The 19,487-nt window shown below is 41.2% G+C and overlaps 1 protein-coding gene across 3 annotated transcripts in view; it reads right to left on the bottom strand.

Moving 5' to 3' along the window:
• Window positions 1-19,487, bottom strand: part of Rai14 (retinoic acid induced 14) — a 147,579-nt gene that overhangs the window by 24,552 nt on the left and 103,540 nt on the right. For all 3 annotated transcript variants that reach the window (XM_055601023.1, XM_055601025.1, XM_055601024.1), the window contains exon 4: window positions 18,262-18,350. In XM_055601023.1, the coding sequence (XP_055456998.1) occupies window positions 18,262-18,350 (89 nt within the window). The remainder of the gene's footprint in view (window positions 1-18,261; window positions 18,351-19,487) is intronic.

Genomic DNA, 19,487 nt, shown 5'->3' with positions numbered 1-19,487 from the left:
ACCAAACAGCCAATGAATTCCTCTTCCCCTAGCCTTTGTTGTCATTTATAATTTAGAGTGCATCAAAGACCTTAATTTAAAAAACAAACAGCCAAGTCTGTTCGAGCAAAGCACTGGGTAAACGTAAAAGCTGGACAAGAACTTTCTGAATAGTGCAGCTTCCTACGTAGTTTCTAACTGCTATGAGGAACAAACTCGTCTCTAACAAAGAAGGGACTGTTCCTCTAGAGATTAAGGTCACACATTCTTCACTGTGACCATGGAGCATCCCACCCACAGATAACATTCAGAGGCTCCAACCACAGTTCCCTGTAGGTTCTGTTCAGCTCTGAGCAGCAGGCATCACAGTACTGCATTCAGCTGACATGTATATGCAAAATGCCCCATGTCCACAACAGTCACATCAGACTAGAATTCCTCAGGCCTAGAAACCTGGAAAAGACAGCCCAGAAGCCAGCAGACATACAGGCTGCCTTTTAAATAAGGTCTTTCCTGGACTGATGGAGCTCTGTTAGTGGAGTGTTTCCCTAAGTGTGCAGGATGCCCCTGGTTCAATACCTAGCATGATACAAATGTGGCATTCTGGTGCACTGTGACATCAGCACCCAGTTCGTTCAAGGTCATCCTTGGCTATACAGTTTGAGGCCATCTTGGGATACTTGAAAACTTGTCCCAAAAGAGGCCTTTTTTTCTGTCCCACCTGTTACAAATTCCATTTCCTCCTTAACTCCTTTTACACTGGTTTTCTGCTTCATTTCTTTATTCTACATAAAACCTCATACATATCTTGCAGTACTTACACCATTCTCAGCTCTGGAGTCAGACACATACTTTCTATCAAGTCTCCTCTCTCTCTCTCTCTCTCTCTCTCTCTCTCTCCCTCTCCCTCTCTCTCTCTCTCTCTCTCTCTCACACACACACACACACACACACACACACACACCTACCTACCTACTTACCTACCTACCTACCTACCTACCTTTTGGTTATCTGGTCCCCTGCCCCTACAGTTCTGTCTCACTCTCTATTGAGTTCTTAGCTCCTAGAACACCACCGAGGAACAGCTGGTTCTCAATATATTCTAACCGTTTTGAATTAAAGCACATGCTAATTTCAATGTCTGTAATGACTGGCTCACTAAAATTGCCAGCCAACTCAATATACCTAAGAAAGCCTTAGATCTTTTCTTTCCCAACTTATTTGACCAACATATTCCCAAGGTAACACTCCTAAGCAACCTCTATTTTAGAACTTGCTTCAAACCCAGTTTCAACCTCAATACTACCCTCCACCCTTGAGAAAGAAGTCTTGTGACAATCAACACCGTTACGAGACATTACAAAATGTCCCCTAAGGGCATAAAAGAGCCTAGAGTTGAGACCTACGAGTTTAGAGAAACAATTTATTTTATCTGATGGCCCAGTTCCAAAGTACCATGTTTCTTTTTGATTAGTCTTCACTCAACACTGACTAGAATTTACTAAATAATCACATGCCTAAGAAATACCTTAAGGATTAGAGGGTAAGAAAGGTTATTAGAGCCACATTTTTTTTAAAAAAAATCATATTCTCAAAAGAATAAATCTCTGCAAAAGATACCCTGAGTGATTAAAAGCATTTTTTAGTTGGAGTTGGATACTGAGACAGAAATCCCCCAACCCTCTCTTAAGAGGATGAGAAAGATCCTTGAAAGTGGGAAATAAGAATTTCTTTGTTTTCTTCTGTTTTAGGTCCAGGGTGTCCCCTCTCCTTTTCAGAATGAAAGGATGTCTGAGATTTTGAGCTTCATTTTGCTCTGCATTTACTAGGCTTTGGTGGTTAGCTTGGCCTGCACAACCATCAGTTATCCTACAGTTTCTAAGGACAACTACAGTTTAGACTTTAAACAAATGTCTTACAAATGAGCTTCTGGAACACTTCCTGATTGTAAACTGGGGATTGTTTATACTGTGCATGCAATGCATTAACTGTTGACTACTCTGGGGAAAAAAAAAAAAAGCTGTTCAACACAAACACCATTCATTTGACAAAGGCATAGTTGTCCAAAGGCAATGTGGTAGGAATATACAAACATGGTAGTATAACTAAATATCAGGCTTTCATTTCATTTCCAGTGTTCTGGTCATACCTGTAAGTGATTGACTGATGTCAAGAGAAGCAAAAATCTATCTAGTCCCCTGCGATGTGTGGATACACATAAATAGCAGAATAAGTACTTTTCACTTGGTTTCAAATCCAAATCATAAATCATTCCAGACACTACCAAACTGAAGCGAGAGGTCTCTCACTGCTAGCACTAAAACAAATTTCTCTCTCCAAATACAAATTCTCCTGGACAGAATGCATTATTTATGACAGAAGTGTACTGGAAGGAGAAGATGCATATTCCTGGCTCCCAGACAGCTGTGGATATGTCTGGGCTGTCAGGGAGCAACTTCCCTACAGACAAACATCAAGGCAACCATAATGCGCGTTCATTTTGGCAGATCCTTGTACACAAATAAAAAGACTACTGATAATTACAAACCCAGAGTGTCAGGTGACAGTTCGCTAAAGGATCCTATATTGAAAGTGACTTAAGTACCTTCCTCTGAACTACCATCGTGATCATTTCTCCGTAGCTCAAGATTTCTAGAGAAAATAGGGAAGAACTGGCTAGCAAAGTACTGTGATGTCTCATCACGCTACTCATATGCCTATGCCATTTTTCAACATCTGGAAATACTTATGCAAATAATTAAGAAATGACAACTACACAATATTCAAAATGATATGCCTCAAAATATTTCCTTAAAGATCAGTTTCAAAATGCAGAATATATTTCTACAGTAAAATCACCAATTTAACTGCTTATTATTTACAATTGTACACATATGTAAATGACATTTTTAAGGACATCCTTCTCTGTACATGAATTCTTACCACTAAAGCACAGGCCTCAACACCTTGCTGCACTCCCAGACAGGAAGCAGACTGGACAGCACCTGTTTTACTATTAGTTATGACACTGTCCCTTTGCCCCTATCTTTAAAGCACAGTGTAGAACCCAAGGCCATTCCTGAGTGTCACCATCTGGAGTGTTTTCACAGCCAGGTATGCTGATCCTTGTCTCGTGACCTCTCATGACCCTTCCACATACATGCATTAGTAGCACGTCAAACACCATAAATGAGGCTTTAAAATATTTTCTTTATCTGAAGTTAAAACAGAGCTACATTTATTGATTATGATATGTAGCCATTAGTATGAACCACCCTCTAAAATGTCTGATTAAGTGGCTACTATCTCCTCCCCTACCTACCCCCGCCCCAGTCTCAGAAAAAAAAAAAAAAAAGATAGGGGAGGAGAAAAGATAATATTCACTTAATCAGACATTCTAGACCCACACTTTTCATCCCAGCTCTGGTTGTCCTGGAGCTCACTATGTAGACCAGGCTGGCCTTGAACTCACCGAGATGTGCCTGTCTCTGCTTCCCAAATGCTGGTATTAAAGGCATGCTTCAATACATCCCGCCCAGAGTTACCTTTTCCATTTTCATAAAGTGGCAATCTGGAGGGGGATTAGGATGTCTAATGGAATGGAAGGGCACCCAGAAATTTAAAAACAAAAGCAAGCAAACAAACAAAGGTCAAACAAGTCGTCTAGCAACTGCAGGTGCTAGTGGAGGAGGACTCATAGGTTTCACCCCTCCAAGGACTCCCTGTGTTTTATGTTTTCATACTTCCAGTTCCCACTCATCTAAATATTTTTTTGTAACTAAAGAAATTTCATTAGGAAAAACACACCAAGAGATTAGAGAAAATTTAGGGCTGTAAGATACACAAATCATCCTTAATCTCCCCTTTTGCCTCTTCCAAAACCTTTGGGTTTCAACTAAGTCTAGAATTTGCATGATAAAGGCCACCACACCAAACTCAAATTTTGTTTTGTTTTGTTGTATTGTCAGGTTTTTGTTTTTAAGGGCCAAGCCTTTCAATGGCCTACTGAGTAAGTGAGAATAAAAAGTAAGCCAAATGAAGTCCCATGAGCAGGGGGCAAATACAATCAGCTTTCCAAGATTTTATACAATAAACATACAGCCTGATGCTGCTGATATGTCACGCTGACCATCTCACTTAGGTTAGGCCAGCTATTTAAAGTGTTGACCTACGTTCTTCCTACAAGATTGATTGGGGGCATCCATAACAATTATCAGAATTCCAAGCATTTCATATGGAGGGATAACTTAAAAGAGAGATATTAAATTTTTTTTTCAATTTTTTTGTTTTGTTTTTTTGAGACAGGGTTTCTTTGTGTAGCTTTGGCTGTCCTAGAACTCACTCTGTAAACCAGGCTAGCCTCGAAATGGCAAAGACTTGCCTGCCTCTGTGTCCAGAGTGCTGGGATTAAAGGTGTGCACCACCAGAGTGTACCCTCAATAGTTAATTTTTTTGCTATAAATTGTTTTATTTATTTTTTATCATTATACAGCTTTTTTATATTAATTTTTATTTTTTATGTTAATCACAGGTTATTTACTTTGTATCCCAGCCATAGCCCCCTCCCTCATTCCCTCCCACCCTTATCTCTTCCCTGCTCCTTTCCAAGTCCACTGCTAGAGGAGGTCCTCCTCTCCTTCCATCTGACTCTAGCTTATCAGGTATCTTCAGGACTGGCTGCCATGTCCTGCTCTGTGACCTAGCAAGGCTGTTCCTCCCTTGGGTTAGGGGGAAGGTAAAGGAGCCAGTTATTGAGTTCATATCAGAAATAGTTCTTGTTCCCCTTACTAGGTAAATTCACTTGGATAGGTACCTACCAAGGGCTACTTCTAAGCAGGGGTTTTAGATTATATCCATACATGGCCCTTGGTTGGAAAAACAGTCTCATAGAGGACCCCCGTGACCTGATATATTTTGTCCTGGTGGAGCTCCTGTCCTCTCCCGGTCATATTACCTCCCCTTTTATTGTATGATTCCCTGCACTCTGCTGAAGGTTTGGTTCTGAGGCTCAGCATCTGCTCTGATACACAGCTAGGTAGAATCATTCAAAGGCCCTCGGCAGTAGGCTCCTGTCCTTTTACTTGTTTTCTCCTACTTTCCTTGTCTATCCCATTTGTTTTTCTAAGTGAGGATTGATCATCTTACCCCAGGTCCTCTTACTTGTTTATCTTCTTTAGGTGCACATATTTTAGTATGTCTATCCTATCTTATAGGTCTATATAAGTCAGTATATACCATGTGTGTCTTTCTGCTGCTGGGATACCTCATTCAGGATGATCTTTTCTAGATCCCACAATTTGCCTGCCAATTTCATGATTCACTTGTTTTTAATTGCTGAGTAGTATTCCATTGTGTAAAAGTACCACAATTTCTGTACCAAATATTAGACCTCCTATAGATTTTGTGAATACAATGAGCAGAGAGCATCAGTGTAACATATTCTGAAAGAAGGACCCTACCATTACTGAAAAATCCCTCCAGGGGCCAGGCATAGGGGTGCATCCCTGTAATCCTAACGTTTGAGAGGCAAAGGTAGGGGGGTTACTGAAAATTTAAGGCCTGCCTGTCTATGAAATGAATCACATGCCAAGCAGGATGATGATGATGATGACAACAATGAGGATAATAATGTAACAAATAAATGGCAGTGTCTGAGTCTCAGTAGCACATTTTTCTTTCTTTCATTCTTTCTTTTCTTTTTTTTTTTAAGAATCATTTTTCTTTCTTTCATTCTTTCTTTTCTTTTTTTTTTTTTTAAGAATTACTTAACTTTATTATGTGCATTAGTGTGAGAGTGTCAGATCCCTTCTAACTGGAGCTACAGACAGTTGAGAGCTACCATGTGGGGGCTGGGACCTGAACCCAGGTCCTTTGGAAGAGCAGCCAGTGCTTCCCCCCGTTTGTATTTTTTTAAACTTCTATTAATTGCACTTTATTCACTTTGTATCCCCCCATAAACCTCTCCCACCTCCCCTCCTAATACCACCTTCCCTCCCCTTTCTTCATGAATGCCCCTCCACAAGTCCACTGATAGGGGAGGTCCCCCTCTCCTTCCTTCTGATCTTAGTCTATCATATCTCATCAGGAGTGGCTGCATTGTCATCTTCTGTGGCCTGGTAACCTCAGGGGGAGGTGATCAAAGAGCAGGCCAATCAGTTTATGTCAGAAGCAGTCCTTCTTCCCATTACTATGGAAGCCACTTGGACACTGAACTGCCAAGGGCTATGTCTGTGCAGGGATTCTAGGTTATCTCCATGCATGGTACTTGGTTGGAGTATGAATCTCTGGAAAGACCCCTGTGTTCAAATTTTCTGGTTCTGTTGCTCTCCTTGTGGAGTTCCTGTCCTCTCCAGATCTTTCTGTTTCTCACTTCTTTCATAAGATTCCATGCACTCTGCCCAACAGTTGGCCATAAGTCTCAGCATCTGCTTTGATAGTCTGCAAGGCAGAGCCTTTCAGAGGCCCTCTGTGGCAGGTACCTAGCTTGTTTCCTGTTTTCTTCTTCTTCTGTCCATCCTCTTTGCCTTTCAGGATGGGGATTGAGCATTTTAGTCAGAGTCCTCCCTCTTGATTAGTTTCTTTAGGTGAACAGATTTTAGTAGGTTTATCCTATATTATATGTCTATATGAGTGAGTATATACCATGTGTGTCTTTCTGCTTCTGGGACAGCTCACTCAGGATGATCCTTTCCAGGTCCCACCATTTACCTGCAAATTTCATGATTTCCTTATTTTTCACTGCTGAGTAATATTCCATTGTGTAGATGTACCACAATTTCTGTATCCATTCTTCAGTTGAGGGGCATCTGGGTTGTTTCCAGCTTCTGGCTATTATAAATAAAGCTGCTACAAACATGATTGAGCAAATGTCCTTATTGTGTACTTGAGCCTCTTTTGAGTACATGCCTAGGAGTGGTATGGCTGGATCTTGAGGAAGCACTATTCCTAGTTGTCTGAGAAAGCGCCAGATTGATTTCCAGAGTGGTTGTACAAGTTTACATTCCCACCAGCAGTGGAGGAGGGTTGCCCTTTCTCCATAATCTCTCCAGCATGTGTTGTCACCTGAGTTTTTGATTTTGGCCATTCTGATGGGTGTAAGGTGAAATCTCAGGGTCATTTTGATTTGCATTTCCCTGATCAGCCAGTGCTCTTAACCACTGAGCCATCTCTCTAGACCCTCAGTAACAGAGTTTTTAAATGAAATTTTTATTTTTTATATTAATTACAGTTTATTCAATTTGTATCCCAGCTGTAGCCCCCTCCCTCATCCCCTCCCAATTCTACCCTTTCTTCCTCATCTCCTCCTATGACCTTCTCCAAGGGATAGGGGAGATCCTTCTCCCCTTCCATCTGACTCTAACTTACCATGTCTCATCAGAACTGACTGCATTGTGCTCCTCTATGGCTTGGCAAGGCTGCTCCCCCATCCTGGGGAGGCATTCAAAGAGCCAGCCACTGATTTCATGTCAGAGACAGTCCCTGTTCCCATTACTAGGGTACCCACGTGGAGACTGAGCTGCCATGGGCTACATCTGGGCAGGAGTTCTAGGTTATATCCATGAATGGTCGTTGGTTGAAATATCAGTTTCAGAAAAGACCCCTGTGGCCAGATATTTTGGTTCTGTTGCTCTCCTTGTAGAGCTCCTGTCCTCTCCAGATCTTTCTATTTCCCCCTTCTTTCTTAAGATTCCATGCACTCTACCCAAAGTTTGTTTATGAGTCTCATTATCTGCTTTTATATAATGCTAGGTAGAGTCTTTCAGAGGCCCTCAGTGGTAGGCTCCTGTCCTGTTTCCTGTTTTCTCCTTTTTCCAATATCTGTCCTCCTGTTTGCCTTTCTGAGTGAGAACTGATGTTCTTACCCAGGGTCCACTTTCTAGCTCACCTTCATTAGGTGTACAGGTTTTTATAGGTTTATCCTATATTACATGTCTAGTATCCACTTATAAGTGATTATATATCTTGGGTGTCTTTCTGTTTCTGGGATAACTTACTCAGGATCATCTTTTCTAGATCCTACCATTTGACCACAAAATTTCATGATTTCCTTGTTTTAAATTGCTGAGTAGTATTCCACTGTGTAGATGTACCACAATTTCTGTATCCATTCCTCTGTTGAGGGACATCTGGGTTGGTTCCAGGTTCTAGCTATTAAGAATAAAGCTGCTACAAACATGGTTGAGCAAATGTCCTTGTTGTGTGCTTGAGCATATTTTGTAAACTTGCCTAGCAGTGGTATAGCTGAATCTTGAGGAAGCACTATTCTGAATTGTCTGAGAAAGCGCCAGATTGATTTCCAAAATGGTTCTACAAGTTTACATTTCCAGCAGTGGAGTGGGGTTCCCCTTTCTCCACAACCTCTCCAGCATGTGTTGTTACTTGAGTTTTTGATCTTAGTCTTCTGATGGGCATAAGGTGAAATCTCAGGGTCGTTTTGATTTGCATTTCCCTGATGACTAAGGACATTGAGGATTTTTTAGGTGTTTCTCTGCCATTTGATATTCCTGTACAGACAATTCTCTGTTTAGCTCTGTAACCCGTTTTTAAATTGGATTACTTCATTTGTTGCTTTTTAATTTCTTTAGTTTTTTTTATATATTCTGGATATTAGCCCTCTGTCAGTTATAGGGTTGGTAAAGATCCTTTCCCAGTGTGTAGGCTGTTGTTTTGTTCTTATGACAGCATCCTTTGCTTTACAGAAGCTTTTCAGTTACATGACGTCCCATTTATTGAGTGTTGATCTTAGAGCTTGTGCTGTTGGTGTTCTGTTTAGGAAGTTGTCTCCTGTACCAATGAGTTCTAGACTCTTCTACACTTTTTTTCTAACCAATTTAGTGTATCTGGTTTTATATTGAGGTCTTTGATCCACTTGGTCTTCAGTTTTGTACAGGGTAATAAATATGGATTTATTTGCATTTTTCTACATGTAGACATTGAGTTAGACCAGCACCATTTGTTGAAGATGCTGTCTTTTTTCCAATTCATGGTTTTGGCTTCTTTGTCAAAAATCAAGTGTCCATAGGTGTGTGGGTTTATTTCTGGGTCTTCAATTTGATTCCATTGATCCACCATTCTGTTTCTATGCAAGTACCATGCAGTTTTTATTGCTATTGCTCTGTAGTACAGCTTGAGAGCAGGGATGGAGATATCTCCAGATGATCGTTGTTGTTCTACAGGATCATTTTGACAATTTCTGGGTTTTGTGTTTTCCCTTATGAAAATTGAGAATTTTTCTGTCAAGTTTTGTAAAGAATTGTGATGGTATTCTGATGGGAATTGCATTGAATCTGTAGATTGCTTTTTGCAGGATGGCTATTTTCACTATGTTAATGTTAATCCTACCAATCCATGAGCACAGGAGATCTATCTGCTGATATCTTCTTCAATTTCTTTCTTCAGAGACCTGAAGTGTTTTTTTCTTATAGGTCTTTCACTTGCTTGGTTAGAGTCACACCAAGGTACTTGATGTTTTACTGGCTATTACGAACGGTGTTCTTTCCCCACTTTCTTTCTCGGCCATTTTGTCTTTGGTATACAGGACAGCTTCTGATTTTTTTTTAAGTAATTTTTTTCTGCAGGCACTTTGCTGAAGGTGTTTATCAGCTGAAGGAGTTCTCTGGATGAATTTTTTGGGTCGCTCATGTAGACTACCATATCACCTGCAAATAGTGATACTTTGACTTCTTCCTTTCTGTTTATATCCCCTTGATCTCCTTTAGCTGTCTTATTGCTCTAGCTAGGACTTCAAGTATTATGTTGAAGAGATATGGAAAGAGTGAGCAGTCTTGTCTTGTCCCTGATTTCAGTGGGATTGATTTAAGTTTTTCTCTGTTTAGTTTGATGTTGGCTATAGGCTTGCTGTATACTGTCTTTACTATATTTAAGTATGTGCTTTGTATCCCTGATCTCTCCCAAGATTTTAAACATGAATGGGTGCTGGATTTTGTCAAATGCTTTTTCAGCATCTAAGGAGATGATCATGTGGGTTTTCTCCTTCAGTTTGTTTATATGATGGATTACATTGATGGATTTCAGTACCATCCCTGCATGCCTGGGACGAAGCCTACTTGGTCATGGTGGATAACATCTTTTTTGTGTTCTTGCATTCAGTTTGCCAGTACTTTACTGAGTATTTTTGCATCAATGTTCATAAGAGAGATAGGTCTGAAGTTCTTTTTTTTTTTTGTTGGGTCTTTGTGTGGTTTAGGTATCAAGGTGACTGTGTCTTCATAGAATGAGTTTGGTAATGTTCCTTCTGTTTCTATTTTGTGGCATAGTTTGATGAAAATTGGAGTTAGCACTTCTTTGAAGGTCTGGTAGAATTCTGTGCTGAAGTCATCTGGCCCTAGGCTTTTTTTGGGAGGGAGACTTTTGATGACTGCTTCTTTTTCCTTGGTGGATATAGGACTATTCAATCTTTCTACCTGATCTTGATTTAATTTTGGTAAATGGAATCTATCAAGAAAATTTTCCATTTCATTTAGATTTTCAAATTTTGTGGCATATAGGCTTTTGTAGTAAGACCTAATGATTGTTTGGATTTCCTCAGTGTCTGTAGTTATGTCCCCCTTTTCATTTCTGATTTTTCTGATTTGGATAGTTCCTCTCTGCCTTTTAGTTAGTTTGCCTAAGGGTTTGTTTGTCTTGTTGATTTTTCTCAAAGAACCAGCTCTTGGTTTCATTGATTCTTTGAACAGTTTTATTTGATTCAAATTTATTGATTTCAGCCCTGAGTTTGATTATTTCCAGCCACCTACTCTTCTTGGGTGTGTCTGCTTCTTTTTTTATCTAGGACTTTCAGGTGGGCCATTAAGTTGCTCATATGAGATGTTTCAAATTTCTTTTTGAAAGCACTTAGTTCTCTGAATTCTCCTCTTAGCACTGCGTTCATTGTGCCCCACAAGTTTGGGTATATTGTTCCTTATTTTTTATTGAATTCTAAAAAGTCTTTAATTTCTTTCTTTATTTCTTCCCTATCCTAGCTGTCATTGAGTAGGGAGTTGTTTAGTTTCCATGTGCGTGTAGGCTTTTTGCTATTTCTGTTGTTGCTGAGGTCCAGCTTTAGGTCCCATGGTGGGCAGATAGAATACAAGAGATTATTTCAATCTCTGTGTATCTGCTGAGGCTTGCTTTGTGAACAACTATTTGTTCTATTTTGGAGATAGTTCCATGAGGTGCTAAAAAGAAGGTATACTCTTTTGAGTTTGGGTGAAAAGTTCTGTAGACATCTATTAGGTCCATTTGATTTAGGACCTCTATTTCCCTATTTAGCTTGTCTAGATGATCTGTCCCTGGTGAGAGTGGAGTGTTGAAGTCTCCCACTATTGATGTTGGAATTGATGTGCGATTTAAGCTTTAACTATGTTTCATTTACAATTGTAGGCACTCTTGTATTTGGGGCATAGATGTTCAGAATTGTGATGTCCTCCTGGTGGATTTTCCTTTGATGAGAATGAAGTGCCCTTTCTCATCTGTTTTGATTAATTTTGGTTGAAAGTCTATTTTATTAGATATCATAGGATAGCTATCCCTGCTTGTTTTCTGGGTCTGTTTGCTTGAAAAACATTTTTCCAGCCCTTTACTCTGAGGTAGTGTTTATCATTGTTGCAGAGATGTGTTTCTTGGATGCAGGAGAATGTTGGATTCTGTTTCTGCAACCATTCTGTTAGTCTGTGTCTTTTTATTGGAGAGTTGAGTCCATTGATGTTGATAGATAATAGTGACCAATGAATGTTAGTTCCTTTTATTGTAGAGTTGGTGGTGTTACTGTGATTCACTGCTTGTTTTCTTTTAATTTTTGTTACGAAAGTTATCTGTATCCTATGTTTTCTTGGGTGTTGATGTTTTCATTGGATTGGAGTTTTCCTTCTAGTATTTTCTGTAGGGCTGGGTTGCTGTGTAGATATTGTTTAAATTTAGTTTTGTCATGGAATATTTTGCTTTCTTCATCTATGTTGATTGAAAGCTTTGCTGGGTATAGTAGTCCCCATTGGCATCTGTGGTCCCTTAAGGTCTGCTTGGCATCTGCCGAGGCCCTTCTGGCTTTCATAGTTTCTGTTGAGAAGTCTGGTGTGATTCTGATAGGTCTACTTTTATATGTTACTTAGCCTTTTCCCCTTGCCACCTTTAATATTTTTTCCTTGTTCTGTAGGTTTAGTGTTTTGACTATGATGTGATGTGAAGAGTTTCTTTTCTGGTCTAGTCTATTTGGTGTTCTGTTGGCTTCTTGTATGTTTATGGACATATCTTTAAGTTGGGAAAATTTTCTTCTATGATTTTCTTATTTTCTGGACCTTGGAGCCTAAAATCTTTTCATCTATTCCTATTTTCTTAGATTTCATCTTTTCATGGGGTCCTTGATTTCTTGGATGTTTTGCATTTGTGACTTTTCCAATTTTACTTTTTCTTTGAAAGAAGTATCAATTTCAGCTAGTTTATGTTTAGCACCTGAGATTTTCTCTTCCATCTCTTGTATTCTATTGGTAGTGCTTACCTTTGTGGTTCCTGATCTTTTTCCTAAGTACTCCAGCTCCAGGGTTTTCTCTGTGTTTTCCTTATTGATTCTAATTCTGTTTTCACACCTTGCTCCACTTCCTTCATCTGTTTGAATGTTGATTCTTGTCTATGATGGCTTCTATTTTTTTGTTCCTTTCCTCTCTATAGGCCACAATTGTGCCTCTACTTGTGCAGGTGTATTTGTCTGTATTTCTTTGAGAGTTTTGTTCATTTCCTCCTTATTTCCCTCCACTTGTGTGGCTATTTCTCTGAGAGCTTTATTTGTTTCCACTTTATTTGCCTCTACTTGTGTGGATATTTCTCTGAGAGATTTGTTCATTTCCTCTTTATGTACCTCTAATAACTGGATAAGCATACCTTTAAAGTTATATTCCTGTGTTTCTGATGAATTAAATATCCATTGATTTTGGGGATTGCTGGTAGAGCCTGATTTTTGTTGGGTGTGTTCTTATGCTGACCTCTGGCCATCTACTTATCTGTAACCTTCACTGTTCCTGGAGTCTGTACTTCAGACTGGGTCCGTCTTTCTCTGGTGTCTGCAGTATTCTTCAGGAAGATGAGAGAGGCCCACTGGTTTGAGAGTCTGTGTTGGTGTTTCAGCTGTACCTAAGGTAGGAAAAGCTACTGGCACAAAGTTGCAATTGTGGGGGAGCAAGCGTGGAAGTGTGCGTGAAAGTGTGTCTTAAAGGAGAGAGTGCTAGAGAGTGTAGATGCTTGGAATGTGGGGGGAGCAGGTGCAGGGGTGTGTGGATGCTAGCGCTTTTAGCGGGTGCAATTTGTGGGTGCAATGTGCTTGCGCTGATTTCCTGAATATTTCAGTGGTCTATAGTCCTGTCATACTGTCGTTCTGATATTCAGATCTGTCTGGGTTCTAGGAATTCTTTCCCTTGATTTCACTGGTAGACCTGCAGAGCAGGGGCTTCAATGTTGATAATGCTGTCCCAAGAATCTCTATGTTGCTGCAGAACTTGGGGCCTGATGTTGCAGTCCACTGGGAGTCTAGCCACTGTGGCAGAACTAGGAGGCCTACGGCACAGATGCCTTCTGTAAGGCCCTGGAGAGCCACAGGCCTGGTTGGCCTGGTGGAGCTGCAGGCACTGCACTCTGTGCTAGGAGCTGTGGGCACTAGGGACTGTACTTTGTGCTCTGTGGTGGACACTGTGGGCCGCCTCTGCAGCCTCAGCCTCCACCAAGGATTGAGCAGGGAGGCCCGTCGTGGGGAAATGCCAGGGGATTGGGTGTTCTCTGTCTCAAATCTCAAGCAGGGAGTTCTGTGCTCGGAGCAGCTAGCACTGTGCTCTGTGCTAAGTGCTGTGTCCACTGCGGGCTGTCTCTGCTGCCTCTGTTGCTGTCTGCGGTGCCTCTGCCCACTAAAGGGGAAGTGCATGGGAACTGAGGCCCCAGAAGTCCGTGATTACCTGTATCCTATTGCTGTCAGTTCAGGGTTTGTCCCCTTTCTCCCTGGAAGCCATGATGTCGTTGTTTTGGGTTCAGCTGCTCTTCCACTCACCAATTTCGGAAACTCAGATCCTCTTCCCCCCAGACACAGTGTGCGCTGGTTGCTGTCACCTTGTATCCCCCCTCAGTAACAGATTTTAATGGCAGTTCTCAGGAGATTTTCATAGTGAAGGCTACTGCATCTCACTGTGCAACACTTAAGGTGGGTTTGCTAAAACAGTTTGTCAAAGCTGAGTTTTTTTAACCGACCTCTAACTATAAAAGCCATTTGGTACTGAAGACAACCCACTCAGGCACAGTGACTTGTTTCTTTCCCTCATTTTCTTGAGAGGGACAGTGAGAGTGAGCACCAGAGCCCAGGTCACTGGAGAGACACAGGCAGGGGCAGTAGAAGCCATCAGTTTATCCTCATTGTTGTGGTGGGAAAATGTGAGCAACATGGTCCAGATAATGACAGACACCCAATATGCTTTTCTCCATGCAGACATTCCCTTCATTTGTTGCCATGCTCGCTCTCATTGCCAGTGTCATGGAATCACTGGAGAAGCCGGTACCTCACCAAGACCAGATAAAACAGTGAAGCCTCAGGAGCATGATGCTGGCCTCAATGGGGTGCTGTCAGATGACAGGAAGTGAGTGAAGGCTGTGAGACTCCGTGAAAAATTTGTACAACATCCTGGGCCATAGAGCACTCAGAGTCACCAATTTCAGTCAGTTCCCTTTGGCCAGCACCTCAGAGACTCAAAGATGGTCCAAGCACCGACTCCAGTGCCCCTTCACGCTATTTCAGTCCGCAAGAAGGTGGTGTGCAGCTGGGATGTTCAGGGTGCATTGCTGACCTGACTCTCAGCAGTCCAGTTAGAGACATATGATCATTTTTTTAAAATGCTTAGATTCTTTAAGAGCTTAGTTGGGAAAATGATTTGGGCGGGATACTAAATAAAAGGTAATGGCTTGGTGTTAACTGTTTTTAATATGCTTACCTTGGAAACATGAAGACCTGAGTTCCATCTCTCAGAACCCACATTTAAAAAGGTGAGCATACAGATATGTTGACAACATTCTTTCCACGTCATCATGCTAAATACAGTTTACTTAATTTGGTGGGCAATGAGGTGGCATTGAAGAGTTTTAAGCAGAAATTGCATACTCTGGGCTATGTCTTAAGAAGACTAATATATTCATGTGGTGATGTAAAGAGAAAAAGGATGGCAGAGGGACCAATTAGAGAACTATTACAAGTCCAAGTTTGAAATAATGCCCTGAGAACTGGCTATTTAAAAAAGCAGGTCTAATTGTGATTGTTTTCTGTGGCAGTCATTAGTTCTTTTCATCAAATAAATTCATCAAATATCTAAAATAAATAAATAAATAAATAAATAAATAAATAAAAAGGTGAGCATGCTGGTGTGTGCCTATAATTCCCCAAACTGGAGAGGCAGGGATGGACTGATTTAGGATGAGCCTGGGGCTTGCTGGTCAGCCAGCATAGCTCCCTCAACAGGCTCCAGGCCAAGGAGAGACCCTCTCACAAAAAACACAGTGAATGACATCATAGGGTGGCCTCTCATTTCCACACCCACAAGTGTACCTGCAAACACATGAGCATGAATGTACACATACACACAAACACATACCCCAAAAGGCAGGACAGAATTCTATAATGCAATTTGAGCTAAATAAAAAACATGTTTTTTGGGGTTTTTTGTTTGTTTTTTAAGAAACATAATATATATATTTTTTTCTTTCTAGTAGGAGTAGATGCCATTATTTTCTTTGCATTCTTCCCCCCCCCCATACTTTCCTATCACAAGCATATATCAAAGGAGATCATTTCTCTCTTTAAGGAGACACAAAGGGTTATGTTTGGATATGACGGAATAACTAGATTCCCAGCTAACCTATTTCCTAACAAAAGAAGCAGTGAGCTAGAACCCCAGGACAGCCTACTTCTTTGACACTGCAGTTTTCTCAGAGAGCAAGTGCCCTTGCTGACATTACTGGAGGTATGTTAGCCACTCATATTTGCTTATATATGAATGGGATAACTTTAAAAGTAATGACAGTGTACTTTAAAAACAAAATAGCTGGGCCTTGAAATTAAAGATGTCATTTGTATGAATTAATATCCCCCCCCCCCCGCAAAGCACTCCCTTAAGGAATCCATTTATTCTACTAACACTGCCCCTCCTTGGAATTTTCTATGAAACTGTTCAGATCATGGGTACTTTTATTTTTTTCCTCATTTTCCCCAAAAGTAGTTTTATCAGTTTGTTACAATTGCCTGAGTTGACCAGTATCTCATTCTTGGCTTCTCCAGAAAACAAACACAACTATTCTCAAAGTATAAAGATTCCCAACTAGCAAATTACTTTTTTTTTTTTTTAAAGTCAAACGTCACAGACTTTGAAGGCCATTCTGAAACATTAGGTTTCCAATCATCTTGTGGGTAACAATAGCCTTTAATACCTGGCTGATCCCCAAAATGGCTGTTCTAGCAACTTAGAAAAGGGAGAGGAAGGAATTCAGTATAGCTTAATGATAATCCCAGATGAAGACTCTGCAGTTATACCCGTTTTATAGCCCAGTAAAATTTATTGTAATCCTTTTAGAAGCCTAAGATTGTCAAGTGCAAGAGACAAATGAAGTCATTAGCTTGAACTTTCCATGTGGCCAACAGAGAACACATCCTAGGCCCCCAACCCCAGGGCCTACTTGCTGAAGGGCAGTGCTGTGAAGACAAGGCTATCCTGCTTTCCCTTTCATGTACCTTGCTCCTTGTTTGCCCACGCTGGCTTCACAATAGTATTACCCAGGAAGCTTTTAGGAAACACCCCCATGTTTTCTTTTCTTTTTTTTTTTTAAATAAATTTGTTTTTATTTTTATGCATGAGAGGGATAGGGGTGGATTCAGATATTCTCACCTCCATGAGGACATCTAATGTCAATTTTTAAAAAATATTTTATTTATTATTAGTTACATTTTATTAACTCTGTATCCCAGCTGTATTCCCTCCCTCATTCCCTCCCAATCCCACCCTCCCTCTCTTATCTCTTCCCTGCCCCTTTCCAAGTCCACTGCTTGGGGAGGACCTTCTTCCCTTTCATCTGACCCTGTTTTATCAGGTATCATCAGGACTGACTGCAAAGTCCTCCTCTGTGGCCAAGCAGGGCTGCTCCTCCCTTGGGGGGTGGGGAGGTCAAAGAGCCAGTCACTGAGTTCCTGTCAGAGATAGTCCCTGTTCCCCTTACTATGGGAAACCAATATTGGTTACTGAGCTACCACGGGCTACATCTGAGCAGAGGTTCTAGGTTATATCCATACATGGTCCTTGGTGGAATGTCAGTCTCAGAAAAGACCCCTGTGCCCAGGTAAATTTGGTCCTTATGGAGCTCCTATCCTTTCCACGTCATACTAACTCCCCTTCTTTCCTATGATTCCCTGTACTCTGCCAAAGGTTTGGAAACATCCCATGTTAACGTGATAAAAATAACCCGACAAAAGCAGGTTACAAGAGAAAAGTTCATTTGGCTCAGTTCCAGGTTACAGACCCCCACAAGAAGGAAGTAGCAAGAGCCTGAGGTAGCTGGCTGTACTATATCCACAGAAGCTAGTAATGGATGCATATATGCCAGCACTCAGCTCATCCTTATTCAGTCCAAGATCTCCCATCTGTTGGTTTTCCACCTCAACATCATCAGTGATACCCCCCCCCCACACACACACACCATAGATATGCCCAGGACCAATCTTCCAGGCCATCAGTTCTAAATTCTGTCGAGCTGACAACACTAAACATTACATTCTCATTCTCCCCTCCACTCCCTTCTCTTTCCTCCTCGGTGTACGATTTTCATTCTTCTTTCTTTCCCTTTCTTCCTTCACCTCTCCCAGTTCCCAGATGATTCTGAAGGCACTGCAGTACAGCAAGGGTCAAGATGAAAGTCATCCTCTGTCTAAGCTGGCTCTGAAATATGTTACCAGTAACCTACCACATTTATCCAGTTTACATAAAATCAAGAATTAGGAGATATTGGTTGATCTACACATATAGTCCTAGAAAACAATATAAAGTACCATACTGGAGCAAAAGAAACATACAGTCTCCAGCTGACCAGACACACAGAAAATGAAAATACCCGGAAGAACAAACAATAAAACAATGGCAGAGCTTCACCACGGATTCCCCCCCCCCCCCCACTTCTGGCTTGTCTGCAGATGCTGAATTTTCCACAATGAACATGTAGCACCTCCGTGATACTTATCCTCACACTGGCTTGTTGATTAAGAGGTTGAGTACCACATACCGGAAGTATCTTGGGCAGTCACATCCACACCATGGGTAACCATGACCTTGAGACATTCCACGTGTCCTTTCGCAGCAGCAAGATGGAAACTGCAAGAAGAGAAGACAACATACCTCCTTAGCAGCCCATCGCCTCAGCGCTCATCTCCAGCAAGGCTTCACCTCTCCAGGTACATGTTTCCTTACCAGAGCTCCATGACAACCCTCCGAGACCCAAGCAGGCGTGGTTCTCCACCTCATAGTGAAGACCAGAGATTCACTGTGGTCTGGCCATTTCCTCATTTTTTTCATTTACACTTTTTCTAAGTGCTGGGGCTTGAATCCAGAATGTCATATTACCACTGACCTACCCAGCTCCAGTCAATCGCCATCATATTTTATTAAGTGATGGAGCAGGAACTCGATTCTCAGCCTTTCAGCCCAAAGACAAGGCTCTTTAAAAAGTGATATTCACCACATATTTGTCTCTTTCTCTACCCCAGGTTGAGTTTCTAAGTAACAAGTCATCATCTTTCCCCCTATCCATTGCTTACAGCAAAAGCATTTTTCTTACATAAAATACTCTACTAAGTCGCACAGTGGTCAGTTCTTGGACAAGCCAAGTCTGCCGCTATTTCCAGATGAGTAAGAAAGCCACAGAGAAACTTGGTTGAGTCTTCAGTATATGTCCAATATCTTATCCACTTTTATATATCATCTGTTAATTTTCATAACAGCTTTTTTAAAAAAAAAAAAAGATTTATTCTTTATACAGTATTCTGCCTGCATATACGCCTGCATGCCAGAAGAGGGCACCAGATCTCATTATAGATGGTTATGAGCCAAAATGTGGTTGCTGAGAATTGAACTCAGGACCTTTGGAAGAACAGCCAGTGCTCTTCACCTCTAAGCTATTTCTTAAGACCCCCTCATAACAGCATTTTAAGGTAATATTTATTGTATTTGCAGTTGGCCAACAGGAGTAACAGGTGCAAACAGCACCAAAGTCCCCAACTGGGCTCCAGAAATCAGTGCTCCTTGACAGCACGCACTGAAAGAAGCAATGAACGATTTCACTGGGCATTCGGGACCAGACAGGCTCTCCAACGTGCAGTGGTGGCCTGTCTCCCTCTCAGTCCCGCTCTTATGGAAAGGGGCAGGCAGACAAGCCCTCCCTCCTCTGCCTCAGCTCTGTTTGAGAGGAGTGCCTTGGGATGCTTCCTATGCAGGACTACCTCTGAATGATAC

The sequence above is a fragment of the Psammomys obesus genome, unplaced genomic scaffold (assembly GCF_907164565.1).
Source record: "Psammomys obesus unplaced genomic scaffold, mPsaObe1.curated_primary_1811, whole genome shotgun sequence".
In the NCBI taxonomy this organism is placed as follows: domain Eukaryota; kingdom Metazoa; phylum Chordata; class Mammalia; order Rodentia; family Muridae; genus Psammomys; species Psammomys obesus.
This window is presented reverse-complemented; position numbering and strand designations above follow the sequence as displayed.